The 15,161-nt window shown below is 49.2% G+C and overlaps 1 protein-coding gene across 2 annotated transcripts in view; it reads left to right on the top strand.

The window, feature by feature from the left end:
- Positions 1-15,161, top strand: part of FGF18 (fibroblast growth factor 18) — a 63,772-nt gene that overhangs the window by 9,474 nt on the left and 39,137 nt on the right. The window contains exons 3-4 of one of the 2 annotated variants that reach the window (XM_065734957.1): positions 5,443-5,580; positions 12,018-12,198. In XM_065734957.1, the coding sequence (XP_065591029.1) occupies positions 5,443-5,580; positions 12,018-12,198 (319 nt within the window). The remainder of the gene's footprint in view (positions 1-5,442; positions 5,581-12,017; positions 12,199-15,161) is intronic. The other variant, XM_065734958.1, reaches the window with a different exon arrangement.

The following is a 15,161-nucleotide window of genomic DNA, read 5'->3' as shown; positions in this document are numbered from 1 at the left end:
TGGTTTTGAAGAGATTCTTTAAGAGAAGTAGCACGTTTCCAAATGGACACTGCTCCTGTCCATCTCTGGCATCAGCAGGGTTCCTGTTGAGATGTTTCTGGGGCTCAGAGGGTGCAGTTCATAAAACTGCTTTGCTTGCCTTGCAAAGCCTTAAAGAAAGATCAAAGGAAAATATCTCCCATGTAAAGATGATGGAAATTTTGCATCTTATGTTTCAAATAAGTGAATTACTGATCAAAATCATCTCAGGAAGGCCCCGTTCCAGAAATAACTTGCAAGATTTCTGTAGATAAAGAAGTTCCTCATGTACACGAGCAGAGGACTGTGCAGGACAGGCCTGAACACTGCAGGTGCTTGGTCACTGTAACTTGGGGAAAGGAGAAGGAAAGCTGTTGGCAAGGGGCATGAGTTGAAGTGGATGATGCTCACCTCCATGGCCGTGACTTCAAAAATCACAATTTGTTTTTAGGTAAATTGCAGGCCTGCTCCACTTCTCACCCTGACCTCTCTTCCTTCAGTGCTGTCCACACAGGACCTCGCCCTCTCCAGGGGTGATGGGTCCCTCGGGGTCAGGCTGTGCTGGTTGGGATGAGACCTGAGCTGGACATCCCATTGGGTACTGCCACTGGTGGCAGAGGGATATGACTTTTACCCCTCAGTAACTAACAGTGACAAACTGGTATTCAGGAAACCTGTGACCATTGAGCATTCTGCAGCATTTTGTTGGTCGTTTCCATAAACCAGATTTGATCCTTGCCCTGAACTGGCAAACGTCTCCATTCAGGGCGGTGCTGCAGACAGTGGCAGTGAAGATGCTGATTTGGGGGCATCTGCGGGTCCCAAATAATGGGAAAATGAGGGAGGGAAGGGTGCAAATTACGGGGAGGATTTGGCATCTCTAACAGCTCATGTCAGTCAGTCCTAAGAGCAGGCATTGTTATACAACTTAAACCTCCTGCTCCTGGTCACAGCCCTCCCCTTACATCCCAGTGCCATGTGGGTGCTGCCGAATCAGAGAGGGGCACCTGAGCGTGTCCCTTTCTAGCTGGCATCTTTCCCATGTAGGGTCACCGTGTTATCTTGCCAGAATAAGCAGGAGTGGGACTGGCTGGAGCTTAGTAAACAGTTTCCAGAGGAAACTCGATCGAAGAAAAGTGGCACAGGATAATTTGATAGGGTTTTCAGGTATCACTGCTGAATCAGCAGAGAAATGGGAGCTGCGTGCATTTGGAGAAGCCACCTTTCTCATGAGACTGTCTCCTTGGACAGCAGCAGCTCCCATCTCTATATTGCCTTTGTAAACTCAGTGGAAAAAGGCGTTCTGGAAACGCTGTCCTAAAATTCTGTGCGCTGCTCGGCAGTTGCCACGCTTTACCCTAGAGGGAGTTGCTTTTCTGCAGTGGGAGCAGGGACCTGTGTGTTCCTTGGACGATGTCAAGGGACTGAGATGAAAGGAGCTACCTGGGTAAACACCAGGTCACTGCTGCGGTGCTGCCACTGCAAATGTTTATTTCTTTTATGGGGAGAACAGTCTCCGGTGATCGTCTGTCTCCTTCTGACAGCAGTGTTTCACTGAGCATCTCTTGGATTTTCCATGTCTTGTGCTTTTGCTCCTGTTTTTGTGGAGGTCCCAGCTGGGCTGGCGTTGAGCAGAAGGGACACAGACATCACTTTGGCTGTAACTCCTAGGCGTGAACGACTGCCTCTTCCCAGGTTGATCTGACCCATTTCAGGGAGGTGGGCTTGAGGCTTCTCCTCTTCCCCATTGCTGTGGCCGAACAGGTTCATGGCCTTCATCTGCCCCAGTGGGAAGTCCCAACTGATGGAGGGAGGAAGGGAGAGAAAAGCTCCGGAGTGTTTCAAAGTTGGCATGTTTTTGGTTTTGTTTTTTTTTCAGTAACTGGGCTACATTCAAAGAGACAAACAGATTGCTTGTAAGTATTTGTAGTGGTGCGTGTGTAGCTTTTGTCCTCGAGCACCCTGCAGGGAGGGCTGCCGGGCTGCACTGCAGCCTGCTGCCAGGCTGGGCTCCCCACAGCTCGTGCAAATGGGGTGCAGCAGCCTGTAGGGGCGGGCAGCCTAGTATGGGGCAGCCCTGTGCTTGGTGTTTCTTTGCTCTGTGGAGCTCCCTCTGCTTTGTGCAAAGGCACTTCCACTAGTTTGGGAGCAGTTTGCTGCTTCAGAGTCTGATTCCAAACTTGTTTTCTCCGTGGCTCACTGTGCAGGTGATGTGTGTTTGGACACCAGGGTGCTGCTGCCTTGTTGGAGATCAGGGTTGCTCTTTGATTTTGTTTTAGACTGAAGAGGCTTTGCATTTTCTTCTTGGGGTTTTGTTTTTTGAATGCATATTTCAGCTGCTCAGAAATGCTAATAGGCAGCTACTTGCAGCAGTGTGTGTGGATTGCTGAATAGTTTTAATTCCTGCATATCAGGGCAGTTTGTTTCAGCAAGAGTGTTTTCTCCATAATGGAAAGAAACAATATTTTTTGGTTAAGTTAACAAAGGCAGCTGTAGCATGGCAAGCTCCCTGAATCTAACTGCTGCCTTTGTGGATCCATGATGTCACAGCTTGACTGGGGCTGTTTTGCAGAGCCTGGATCCCATTTTCTTCAAGGCAGTACCTGTACCATGAGGGCATCTGCTCTGTTGGTGACAGAGGGCACACAGGCACAAAGCTGCATCTGAAAAATGAGCCCTGATGCCAGCAGCAAAGGATGATGGTGCCAGCACCGAGCCATGGCTCATGCATGGCCCTTGCTAAACCTGAAGCACGTTGCCACCGATCAGCAGGCAGCTTCCACTTGCTGAAGTGATGATGCTTCCATGCTGCATCTTGCCCACGAGTTTCGCAGGACCCACTTGCAGGGATGTCCTTGGTCCTCTGAAGGCTGATGGGGGTGATCTGAGCTGGGAGTGCAGAGTGTGTGATGTGTGAACGGATACCAAAACTTTCCCCTGAGCTGAGAGTGTACTCTGCAGAAAGCATGGTGGGAAGGTGGGGAACTGCTTTGGGTTTTCTTTTGCCCTCACTGAACTTTCAGGTGTCAGAAATAACTGTGGTAAAGGTACAACCATGGGAGCTTAGGAGTTCCCCAGCAAAACCATCTGGGGAGGAGGTAAGGCAGGGACTTCGCTCCTAAAGGGAGAGTATTTTGGAAAGATTGGGCTTGTGCAAGTAGTGATTTTTGTAGATCAGGACTGTTGTAGAGCCTGTTGTACTGTAAGGCATCCTCCAGAGCCAATCCTGCCTTCTCTCTGTGGGTTACGTGCCACAGGTGGGGTTTAATCAGCACCACAGGAAGCATCCAGGGCAACCTACGTGCAGCATGGTGCTGGGGAAGGCTTCAGCTGGCACCATGGTTTGGGTTGCAGTGATCATATCCTCTCCAGAACGGAGCTACCTAACAGATGTGTATTTCAGGATCTAAACTTCTGAGACCAACGCTCTGTGCTGCAGAAGCGAGCCCCTGCAGATCCAGGTGGGTGCAGAGGGACCTGCAGTTTCTCTCTGGAACCAGTCCTTCCCTGTGCCCCCTTGGGGAGATGAGATGCCAGAGGGGAGGGTGGTGGTGGAAGATCTGCTTTGTGTTGGGTGTTGGGTGGCTTCACGCCAGACCTGCTGCTGCTGACCCTTGGCTCCCTTGCACACGCTGGGCAGCGGCTGCTGGCAGGCAACTTTCTGCCAGTAACAGTGGAAGTCAGAAGGACCACCCAGTTCTGATAAGGACAATTTAGAAAGGAAGGAGAAGGTTGTGAAAAGAGGGGCAAAGGGGCACAAAGGAGGGGGGGGGAGAGGAAAAAGGAGGAACAAAATGAAGATCAAGACCGCTGTTAAGCACACTGCCTGCGAGGGAGGTCTCGATCGTGCCTTTTCTAATCTAGAGCCAGCAAGGATTGTATTAACAGCTTCAACGCCATGGAACAAATTAATCCCTGATGTAATTGAAATCGGTGAGGTCTCACAATAGGTGAGTTTGACCCAGTGGGATAGAAATAGAACAAGTATTGGAATGAAGTAGTGAAATGAAGTCACACTGTTAAGACACTGGTATTTCATTCCTAGAAACAAAGGCCAAACAAATGCAGAGAATACATGGCTCTGCTGGGCATGGTTGAAAGCTGCTCAATAATATCAAGCTTTGAAGGGATATTTCTGTGCAGGGAGGAAGTATGTAGGAGAGATATAACAAGCATTAGAAAGAAAGACAAAGAAAGAAAAAGAAAAGCCCTGCTTGCTTGTTGCCTGATTGATGGCTGTGGTAAAATAACACCAGCTCCGAGTTTGAAGGAGAAGAAAAAAATCACAACTGGGGAAAAATCAGAAAAAGAGTAAAGGTTTGAACCGTATTTCCGGAGAGGGAAATACTGTTACTGTGGGAAGAGGCAGTGCCCTGCAGATACCTGTGTGGCTGAGGTGCACGAGGATGGTTTGCTTTGGCTAATGGAGGCAGCAGGACCTGGTCCCATGGGAAGGAGCCTGCTGTGGTCCTGGTGGTGCAGGCAGAAGGACTCGGGCTCGGTCCCCTCTGCACTGCCACGCGGGCACAGTACAGGCTGGGTTGGAGAAAGGGGGATGCTTGGAGGGTTGGGCTCGCTCTTGCAGACTGCTGTAACAGCAGTGTCACTCGGGCTGCAGGCAGCAACCCGGTTTTGGATCGGTGAGAATGGGCAGGTAGGGGTGGGGTGTGGGACTGTTGGTGCCCGTTAGGTGCTGCTGTGCAGCTCTGCCAGCAAAACCCAGGTGCTGTGCTGTGCAGCAGCAGGCAGGGGAGGCCTGGACCTGCAAGCCTTCCAGCTTCTTCTCTTTCCTTGCTTTCATGCTCTGCGTTCCTTTATGTAGTTAATCAAGGCTGAAACCTTGCTCTCCCTCAGCCTGAACCATTTCCCCGGGTGGAACGAGTTTAAAATGTCACCTCCCAACAAATGGCGTGCTTTCCGAGTGCTGGCTGAGGTTCAGCCCATCATCAAAAAGGAGAGGCTTGGTTTTCTCGAAGGCATCATCATCTTTCTCCAGAAAGCGGCCAAGCACTGAGCGCTAGGCCATAAAACACGTGTTTCCTCAGGCTCTCTCACGTTCCCGGTTCTTGGCACTCCCTCGTGCCTTCCTCCTCGCTTGCGACCCCATACGGACCGCAGCACCGCGCTGCGCTCTTCCAGGGCCTTCTCCTCTCGTTCTGCACCGCTGCAATGGATCGGGAAGGGCCGCCTCGGCCTCTCTCAGCTCCGTCCCCGAGGGCCGTGCCCGCGCTGCCCCGCGCCGGACGTTCTCTCCCGGACCCCGGGACCCGCGGCGGGGCCGGGCCGGGCCGGGCGGCCACCAGGGGGCGCGGCGGCTGCGGGAGCGGTGCGGCGCTGAGGGCCCGGCGGGGCGAGAGGGCGCGGCGGGCGGGGCCGGGCTCTGGGTGAGGAACATGGGCGTACTTGGCTTTCTTCCTTCCCCAGCATGGCGAGATGAAGGCTGGGAGGAGAGCGGAGAGAGGGAGCAGCCTGAATGCGTCCCAAGGAGAAGCGCGAGGGGGAAAGGTGTTGTTGAAGCTGAAGGACGCTGTTGGTACAAGGATAAATAGACGTAAGCTGGACGTAAGTACACAAGCTGTTGGAGAATGAAGTCGGAGAGTGTTAGGGAAGTGTCCATCTGGAACAGCTTTCTGAAGAAGGAGAGGCAGAAAGTGGTATCTAACTGGATTTGCACATGGGTGATGGAGCGATGGGGCTCTTGTGGAGGAAGGGCTTCTGGGTCTTAAATAGGACATCCATGCTTTCACCCTAAAAAAAAAAAAACCCAACCCCAAGCCAACCGATCCCCTAAACCCCCCCCCAAAAACACCAAAACTCAAAGGATCTGGAGGGAATGCTTGGTGAGCTCCATCAGTAGAGTCTTTTGTGGAGCTTGAGAGTCTTGTGCCCGTGGTTGGACGAAGCAGTCCCATGCACGTTGCCCTTCGTGCCGCCCGACCTGCAGGGTGCGGGCCATTGTTCACAGGGCATCTGCCAGAACAGAGGGCGACTCCTTGGGAAGATGTATTTCTAAAGGGAACAACATTTTCCTGTGAATAGCAAGAAGAAGTCACCTTGTAAAACAACTGAGAAGCACAGCTCTGAGGTTGTGGTGCTCTTATGAAAGGTTTCTGTAACATTTGTGCAATTCCAGCAGGGTCGTGCCGTGGCCTCTCTCCCGTTGCACGCGCAGAGATGCACTGTGAAGTGCCCTCTCCCTCCACTCAGGGTTCCTGCAGTGCATCTGAACACGGAGTGCTTTGTGTTAGATTCATTTCCAAATGTGCTTCTAAGCACAAAAGAAGCGAGTACGTCAAAGCAGTGCACATCCACTTACGTCTTGCTTCGAACCGCGCTGTATAACGTGATTGTAACACTATCCTGGCCGTGGATTGACTTTGCAGTTAAGAAGAAGAAAAAGCAGCAAATAAGGAGCGCATTATGTTTCACCGTATGTCAAAGAATGACTGTCATGGTGAGCTAGCAAATCTTGTTGTAATTGGCATAGAGGAATTTTGCCAAAGTCGTGGAAGCGAAGCGGTTTGTTACTTGCCTTTGCAGACTTGAGAGAGATCTGCCTTGGATATCCTCTTGTTGACCTTATTAAGTTAACTTTCATGTCTTCAGAAGGTCACGGAGACAATCATTAATATTAGGTTGATTTGATGGCTGAAAGGTAATAAGTATTTCCTGCTTATCAGATTGAGTTTTGAAAGGGCTTTGAGTCGCTTGATTTGTTTATCTTTTGAAATCAGTCAGACCCTCGGTGAGAGGGATTTTGTATTGCTCGTTCCGTTTGGGGAATGACATATGGTTTGCTCTCTGATGAGGCTTGGAGACTCTGTACTATAGAAAGCAAAAAATCAGGAAATTCTCAAGTCCAGCTCCCAGCTAATTTGGCCATGCTGTGGGCCTTGGACATCTGACGCTGTAACGCTGTATGACATGAACAATAACATATTAACATTCCCTTTTACCGGAAAGCTAAAAATAGAAAATGAGGCATGTGCAGAGGTTGGTTGGATGGCAAGCCAAATCCCGTAAACATGGCTTGGCACGGTAAGGATTTCATTGACCTTGGCGGGGCTTTGATTGCTTGCAGTTCAAAACAGCGCGGCGGTGTTTGCAGAGCTGTGGCATGAGCTCGTGTAGGACTAACATCACGGTGCTGCTGTCAGAGGCTTTTCTGATTCTTGACCGTTTCTTGGATTGCTTCATGCTGAAACCTTAGGCAGCGTCAGCAAAATCATCTTCTTGCCTGCCCTCCATCTGGGATTTAACTAATACCACAGTGATTCTCAGAGCCGGTGGGTCGCTGTGAAGTCCTTTCAGGTGGAATCCACTCATTGTTTGACGCGCTCACGGTGTGTCACTGCACAGTATTTCCCGTTCTGGACTGTCTGAAGACAGATTAGGTGTCACTTGTTTCTATGGCTGTGTAGGAATTAGGACTAAGTGAACCTACCTTGAATGTTTGAGCAAGTAAAACAGGGCAAGCAGAGAGAAGAGAGAGCTTCTTGTGTTCAGATGCATCGGCTCCTTGGGGTGATGGCTGCTTTCAAAAGAACTGCTATTTATTCACTTGCCAACTTCTGTATTGCCAGCTGTATTTCAGCTATACTGCTGTAGCTGTATATATTACTGAGAGATACAGTGATAAATAATACACGGATGAGGAATTGATTGAAAAGGAAAATGAAGGAAGAATGAAAATGAAACTGAACGTGATGCTCTCTGTTAGGTTTCGCAGGCTGAAAGCAATTGGCAGAGAATTAGATGGTGTTCGGTGCATCTACTGTTCTGAGATGCTGAGGTCGTCCTTCACAGACAGCAGTCCATAGCAGTTGAATAGGTTTGCAGAATAGATCATAATCCAGCACCAAATGGCAACAAAATGTTGGAGGAGATAATGTAGGAAATCCTTTTTCTGTCCCAAGAGTGTTCTGTAAGGCACTTTCCTGGTTTGAAGCTTGAGGATGCAGATTAAAAGGCAAAAGAAAAGGTGGTCGTTCTGCCTGTGTCTTACATGCAGTAATAGTAAGTGAATGGTTTTTTACAAAAAATAAAAGATTTAATTTTGCTTTGGTGGACAGAACCTAAAGCCCTTAACTTTTTACAGCACGGCTAGGAACCGAAGAGATTTCTATATTCGTTTTGGTGTGGTTGTAATTGTTACAGAAATATATTTTGGGGTGAATGGACTTGGTTTTAGGTGACCTTGAGTGAGTGTTGGCGATCAGTTACTGAAGGAGGCATATGTTACTAATTTTTTTGAGCTTTATGAAAGAGAGCCCCACTTATGGTATATATAAATGGGCTTTCTTATCTCAGTAAAGTTAGCTGCTTGAGGGAGTATGCTCTGTAGGGCAGGGATACTGTGAGAATGGATTTCAGCAGTGATCAAATAGGTTTTATCTCATGAAATCAACACTGCATGAAATTTTATTTTAGAATATTGATACTCTTTGCTGTGGGCCAGATGCAGTCCAGGCTGGCACAGCTAATTCACTTTGGCTATGCTCCAGCAGAGCATCCTGTTTCAGCAAAGTCATTAAGCATGTGCTTATCTTTAAGCACACAGCTAAATCCTGGTGATTTCACTGCTTCTCTGCATTGGGGCATCTTGACCAGGGGACAGGACAGCCACAAGGGGAGAACTTGCAGCTCCATTTCCCTTTTGCAGGTCTTCTTCTCCTGCTTTAGGGCTAGGTCTGTTATTAGAGAGGTGATGGGGTGACATAGGCTTGGGCTGACCTTGGCGGGATTCGGTGTCCCCAGGTGATCCTGGCTGGCCCTGCTTCAGGCCGTGCTGTGCTCGGGCACGCTCTTGGGGCTGTGGGTGAGCATGGAGTTGAGCCACACAGGCAGCCTTCAGTCAGGGGAAGCACTGCACTTGGGCGACTTCATCCTTCTGTGGAGATGCTTACCTTTCTTGCAGTGGGAGGAAAGGCGATACTGGCTGCTCTTCGTGCTGTGCCATGCAGGAGGACTGGCAAACGCTTTGCAGGCAGATGCATGGCCTGCTTGGAGATGCATGCAACATGAGGAGGCTCCTCAGCTGCTCCAGAGTCCATGTGTGCACTGTGTCTGCAGGCTGGGGCCTCTGTGCTGCAAGCACTCCAGATAAGCACAGCTCATCTCTTCTAGTGAGGAACCTCTTAAGAAAATTAGAATCTATCCTTTCCTAGAATTATTTCATGCGCTGAGACTCTGTTGGACTGACCATGTGGGTGCAGTCAGGGTCAGGGTCTTTGTGCAGCTGAGCAGACACTGGGGCTCCATCCTTCTGAATTCGTGGGAGAGGGCATAGGGCTTTGAGGTGCAGGTGGAGAGATCAGAAGCCCTGAAGGAAAAATCAGGGGGCACCAGTCCACCTCGGAGGTGTTTCAGTGCAAAGAAACAATCAGAATGTTTTGGAAAATTGGTTGCTTTTTCTATTTTGAAGTTTCCAGGAAAGCAAAACAATCTTCCCTTCCTTTCACTTCAAATCCCACCTGTTTTGTTTTTCCTAGAAAAAAATGTGAAATTCATTAGCATGTGGTAAAAGCAATGTAGCGACGTCATCTCGATTTAAAATCTGTTTTAAATCTTGCAAGGATGGAGCCAGAACCCTAACTGCAAATAGCCTTGCTTTTGTGGGTACGAGGCAGGCTGTTGACATTATTTGAACATCTCTATTTTTAGTTGGTCAGCATCCTCTGTAACAATCTTATTTGAAAAGAAAGATGGAGGAAGAAGGAAAGAAGTGGATATTATTCATGCCAAAAGCCAAATGCAGCTCGCTTTGCTCAGGGGTAGCTCTGGTGACTGGAGAGGAAAGTAAGCAGAGCTTGGCACCCACAAGAGCTGAGAGCACTGCTAACCTCGTGCCACGTCCTCCCAGCAGGTGCCGTGGCTCATTCTGCCCTTACTTCTTGCTGGGCTGTTTTCTGACAGTGGGAAATATTGCTAAATAATAACTGCATGGTCCTTGCCCGTCACTTGTGCCATCCTGCTGAATGTCCCTTTAGACACAGGATCTTCTTTAGAGCAGCTTGAGCGCTCAACTCCTGCAGTCCCCTTTTGACTACTGACAGTAAAATAAGAGAGCTAAACTGGTTTCTTTCCTTGGACTTTGGATTCAAATGTTGTAATCCTAGCATTTAATAAGGGCAGCAAAGGCGATCCTGTAACATCCCCTTGAACCTCATTGCTGCTGCCACTGTGCTGAATATAATGTTTTTGTTTGGGTTGCTTAGTGAAGGTCTGGTGCTAAGCAGCACTGCCTGCCTGAAGTTTTCCTCCTGCTGCTGATCTGTGTGTCTACTTGATAATTGGAAAAGCTAAAGAGTTCTTTGAGGTTTGGATGTTCAGGGAGTATTTGACTACATGGCTTCAAAGTATGCAGTGGTATGAGACGACAGATGCAGCAGGCTTAAGTGAGACGGTTTTGTGTGCTTCGGCCATTCACTCCCTACTTGCTCTTATGCACTTTAGCCCAGAATGGACCTGTGCAAGGATTTATTGACCCCTTTTCATTTGCATTGCCAGCTTCATCCACACCCTAATAGATCAGAGCATTGTTGCTTCCAGGCTGGGACAAGCATGCTGTAGCCGGAATGTGTTAGGAGCCGAAGCTGTAACTCTGCTCGGAGTAAGTGTCATTCCTTTGCCAGTTCCAAACCTGGGCTTTGTGAAATTCCCATGCGATTCTTACTTTGTGGTGGAGTTCATCTCTTACATATAAATGGTACGCAGCATTAGAGCTCATCGACAATGAGTATGCTTTGACCACTGTTGCTGCCAACTTAAAGATCTCCCGCTGTGCGGCAGTGTCTTTCGGGTGCCGCTCAGTTATCTTTTGCTGCTTTTGGTTTCTGAATGATTTATTGTACTGCGAGGGGAGTTTGCCACCAAAAGATTATCCATTTGTTAGATTTGTATGGGCAGTATGGACCTGGTGCAAAAGCTGTCAGGGGCAGGTTGTGGAGCAGTCTCTGGTCTTCTTGTGTTGTTTGAGTGTGAATTGCTTTTGGCTGTGTGCTGCTGAACCTCCTGGCTGGGAGGGCCTTCTCGAGAGCATCTTGGTTGCCTCCTCCTCTGACCTTGGGCAAGCCAGGATGGGTCTGGAAGCGAAAGCAGGAATCCTGTTTCAGTGTTTCTTGGGAACCGTAAGTTAAGATTGGAAACAGTATACCAGAGAAGGGCAGATGGGACTGAGAAAGTTTCTGGTAATGTTTTGAGGCTGTAGTTAACTAAGGTTAATTTAATCCGTTGGCCAGAAAAAACAGAGGCAGAGGCTGAAGCGCCCAGAACCCTGCTGGTAATGGCCTCTGCTGGACGCAGCCGATGTGCTTTGCTGCGTGCTCCAAGTGATCCCTCCCCAAGTTGGGATGGACGGTGATGCAGCAGTAGACGGTCAGCAGTGATCAGGCTTCACTGAAAGCAAAGCTGGCAACAAATGTACACTGAAGGGAGCCCACAGATACATGACACTTTTATCTTACTACATTTTATGCATGTCTGTAGCTAGAATCCAGTTCACTAGTGTCAGCATAAATAGGTTTTTCCCTTGACTTCTTCCCTGCCGTTAATCCATTCCGTTGCTGAAGGTGAAGCACAAACTCTCTGAAATTGAGTTGTCAGTCCCCTTTCTCCTGTACACCTCCATGTATCTTGGTAGTGGCTATGAATATGCAAAAGTGAGCCTAATTTATGGCCAGTGTGGCTGACCAGGGTTAAATCAAAGCAGGTCTGAGCACAAGTTTTTACTCTGCCCCCCTTCCAGCATCCCCCCCCCACACACACACAGTTTGATTGTAAAAACTCGGGTTTGGTTTACTCTCTAGAGCCAGCTCTGGGTAGAATTACATTTTGAGTGCCTGATACCACGGCCTCGACTGTCAAGTGAAGGCCAGCCAAATCCCAGTCATCTTGCGCCATGTGCCCTTTGGCAGGTTGATGTGTAATCCTTCTCTCCAAGATGCTTATTTTGTTTCATAGTCTGTTCTCTTTTCTTTCTCCCTCGCCACCACTTTCAGATGTTTGTTGCCGAGGAGAATGTAGATTTTCGGATACACGTGGAGAACCAAACACGAGCAAGAGACGACGTGAGCAGGAAGCAGCTCCGGCTCTATCAGCTCTACAGCAGGACAAGTGGGAAACACATCCAAGTGCTAGGCAGAAGGATCAGCGCCAAAGGAGAAGACGGAGATAAATATGGTAAGAATATTTACTGGGGTCCCCCAGACTCCAGTTCAAAAGCTCTAATTCGCTGCGTTGGCCCGAGAACCTCGTGGGAGAAAAATGAGAAGAGCAATAAAATGCTGAGGATCACAGGGAGAAAAAAAAAACCTTTTCTGATTAAGAACGTGGAATTTGCTGCGTTAGAGCAGGCTGTCAGCCCAGCTCCCAGCTGCGGGCAGTTCCAGCACATAGTACTGTAGTGCCCCTGTTTATGAGTGTATGATGGTGCTCGAAGGCAGAAATCTTTCCCTGCCTAGCAGGTGGGCGGACCGCTTGCCTAGAGTGGTTCATGTGATATTGAAGTTGGTCACTTAGGATGTTCTTTCCCTATGACCTCTGGCCCCGGGCTTAAGTGACTTGGAAGCTGTGGTTGTGAACTGAGGGTGGATGAATGCCAGTGCTTGAGTGAAGCATCCTTTCATCTTTCTAGGGGAGGGTGTTCGGTTTGAGCTGAAATTAAGCAGACTTCAGAGCTTTGAGAGTGCTTAGGTTGAATCCTGAGGCACGTAGATCCTGGAGGAACACAAATAGCTCACACAGACTGGTATGCGTTCAGCTATTTCCATCTCGATTTGCATACAAGCATCATGATAGAAGTGCTGGTCAGGAGACTGAATTATGGAGAAACTTCCTCGTCTTGGTACACTTGGAGATGGCTTTGGCCAGAGGTTCTTTGCTTTGACTTGTTTTAGGCCCGATTCACGGTTGCTGGATGGGTTTTAGGGCTGTATTGAGGAATGGTCCTTTTTCTCAAGCGGACACACAGTCCGTAGGTGTTGCTGTGTATGAGTGAAGGTGTGTTGGCCAGCACACACATTCACATGAGGTTTACCTCATGTGCAGCAGTGGTGGAGGTGGAGATGGGGCGTTGTTCATCCCAGATGGAGGGCAGGTAAAAATATGAGAACTGTTATTCCATCAGCGGCCTTCAGACAAGATGCCGGACCGTCCTTGCCCATCGTGTTGCCTGCTTTGTCAGGAGGGTGGGACTTGATGATGTCTAGAGGTACCTTTTAACCCCTACAGTTCTGTGGTTCTGTGATCAGAAGGGCAGCTGATGCTGTTGCAGAAATGTGTAGAGTTGTGGCACTGGAAGAGTCAGCACAAAGGTACCCGGCTGTTGTGAAATGAACCCCCAAGGCTTTCTGCAGACTCACGCAGACCCTCAGAAAAAGCCCTGCCCTGCGGGTTCATCAGCGTTGTCCTTTGTCATTCCAAAATTTCCAGATAAAACAGGAGTGCAAAGTGCCACTTGGCTGCTAATTATTGTGTCATTTTATTGCATTCATCCTCTTAAGGTTTGATATGTAAACTAATCACTGCGTGCTAGCTGCTGGCTTCCCAGGAAGCGCTCTTGCCTGCAGTGAATGTCAGGTAACGTGATGCAGTTTTCTTCTCCATGAAAGAACGCAGCATTTACAGTGGGGTGCAGCAGGGAAGTGTGCCTGTGAGCAGCTGACAAGTGCTAATTTATGTGTCAAAGCCCATCTTGTCCCCTTCATACATATACAATCGTGTCTGAACAACAAATCCTAGCACTGGAGAGTGCTGTGACCAGTGGTGAAGCTGCACAATCTCAGAGCCTTACGTTTCCTGTCTCAGGAGCTCTGCAGTATGCACACTGCTGCTTGCCACCAGATCCTCTCCTCTTCTGGTTGCTGGCATCTTCCTAAAGACCTGATGTGCTCTGACCGTTGAGGCCATTTGCTAACACCCCTGCCTGCTCCCTCCCCCTCTCCTACTAATAAAACTCCTTGATGTGTCAAGCTGCAAAGCCTTCCCATTTCTAGCCATGCTGAAAGGTTATGGAAATCTGTTCATCATCTTGCCTGGCACAGGAACACTTAGAGCATGATAATCGGGTAGACAGTGAGGTGGGGCATGGAGGTCCAGGATGTGACCATGCAGAGCTCCTAGCTGTGATAATGAAGGGGGGAGAGATGTCAGAGTTACTGAAGTGAGAACCATCTGTGTTACAGCCAAAACTGGATACAAAGGCAATGACACAGGATTCATTATGTGCTGGGAACCCCTCCCCCAGAGGCATTATTATGGAGTAACCTTTGATCAAGACCAGAGAGAGGCTTAAACCAGGTCTGGGGATCTGAACAGTTGTGAACTTTTGATCCAAATCTCAGTGCTGCTGGTCAGATCTGCCTCTGAAGGAGGACACCTTTCCTCTCAGGCAGCAGATGGCTGTTTTTCCTACTGCCCTTTTTCTCTTCTTTCCTCTTTCAGTTGGCACAGTGAGTCAGAGCTTAGCATTTGGGAGTGCCCTGTTCCCACTTCTTTTCTTGGCTGCGGACGATGCAGTCTCCCGCAGCTTTTCCCCTGTCTTAACCCCATCCCCACGGAAAGGAGAGATCATGGTGGAGGTGATGTGAATTGATGTTGGAAGGATTACAGAGACTGAGTGTCAGCCCAGGGAGGGCTTTAAGAGGACGAGCAGAAGCCAGTGTATGAGGAAAGGCAACAGATGTGGGAAAAGGTGCCTGTGGAGGTGGAACGTGAGCTGGCTCCAGCCCCGCGTTCTCCTGCCTACTCCTTCCTGAACCACATTTCAAATATGGGCAGGGCTATCTCAGAACGCCTCTGCTGGGCTCCAGCTCTGCAGTCATCGGGGGCAGTTGTATCCGCTCAGGCACAAGTACAGGCCGTGCAAAGGGGTGCCAAATTGGAAAGCTGTGAGGTGCAAGTGTTACTGAGTGTGCTTCCAGCTCAAAGACTCGCTGCTACAGGGTGTCCGGGCTGGGAGTGGGAGGCTCGTCAGAGGTTAGGAAGGTGGAGTGTGTAGGGGGCAAGAAGCTGTTTTCTTGGCTTTTCTAAACGATGCTGTGCCCTTCCAAGAACTCAGTCCCATTACAGGGAGGTAGTATTAGGCAAGGGCAGCGCAGCTCAGACTTGATGTGGGAAGCAGGGCTGACTTTGTTGAGAGAGAG

The sequence above is a fragment of the Cyrtonyx montezumae genome, unplaced genomic scaffold (assembly GCF_038088225.1).
Source record: "Cyrtonyx montezumae isolate F1298 unplaced genomic scaffold, pur_monq_1.0 scaffold_18, whole genome shotgun sequence".
In the NCBI taxonomy this organism is placed as follows: domain Eukaryota; kingdom Metazoa; phylum Chordata; class Aves; order Galliformes; family Odontophoridae; genus Cyrtonyx; species Cyrtonyx montezumae.
This window is presented reverse-complemented; position numbering and strand designations above follow the sequence as displayed.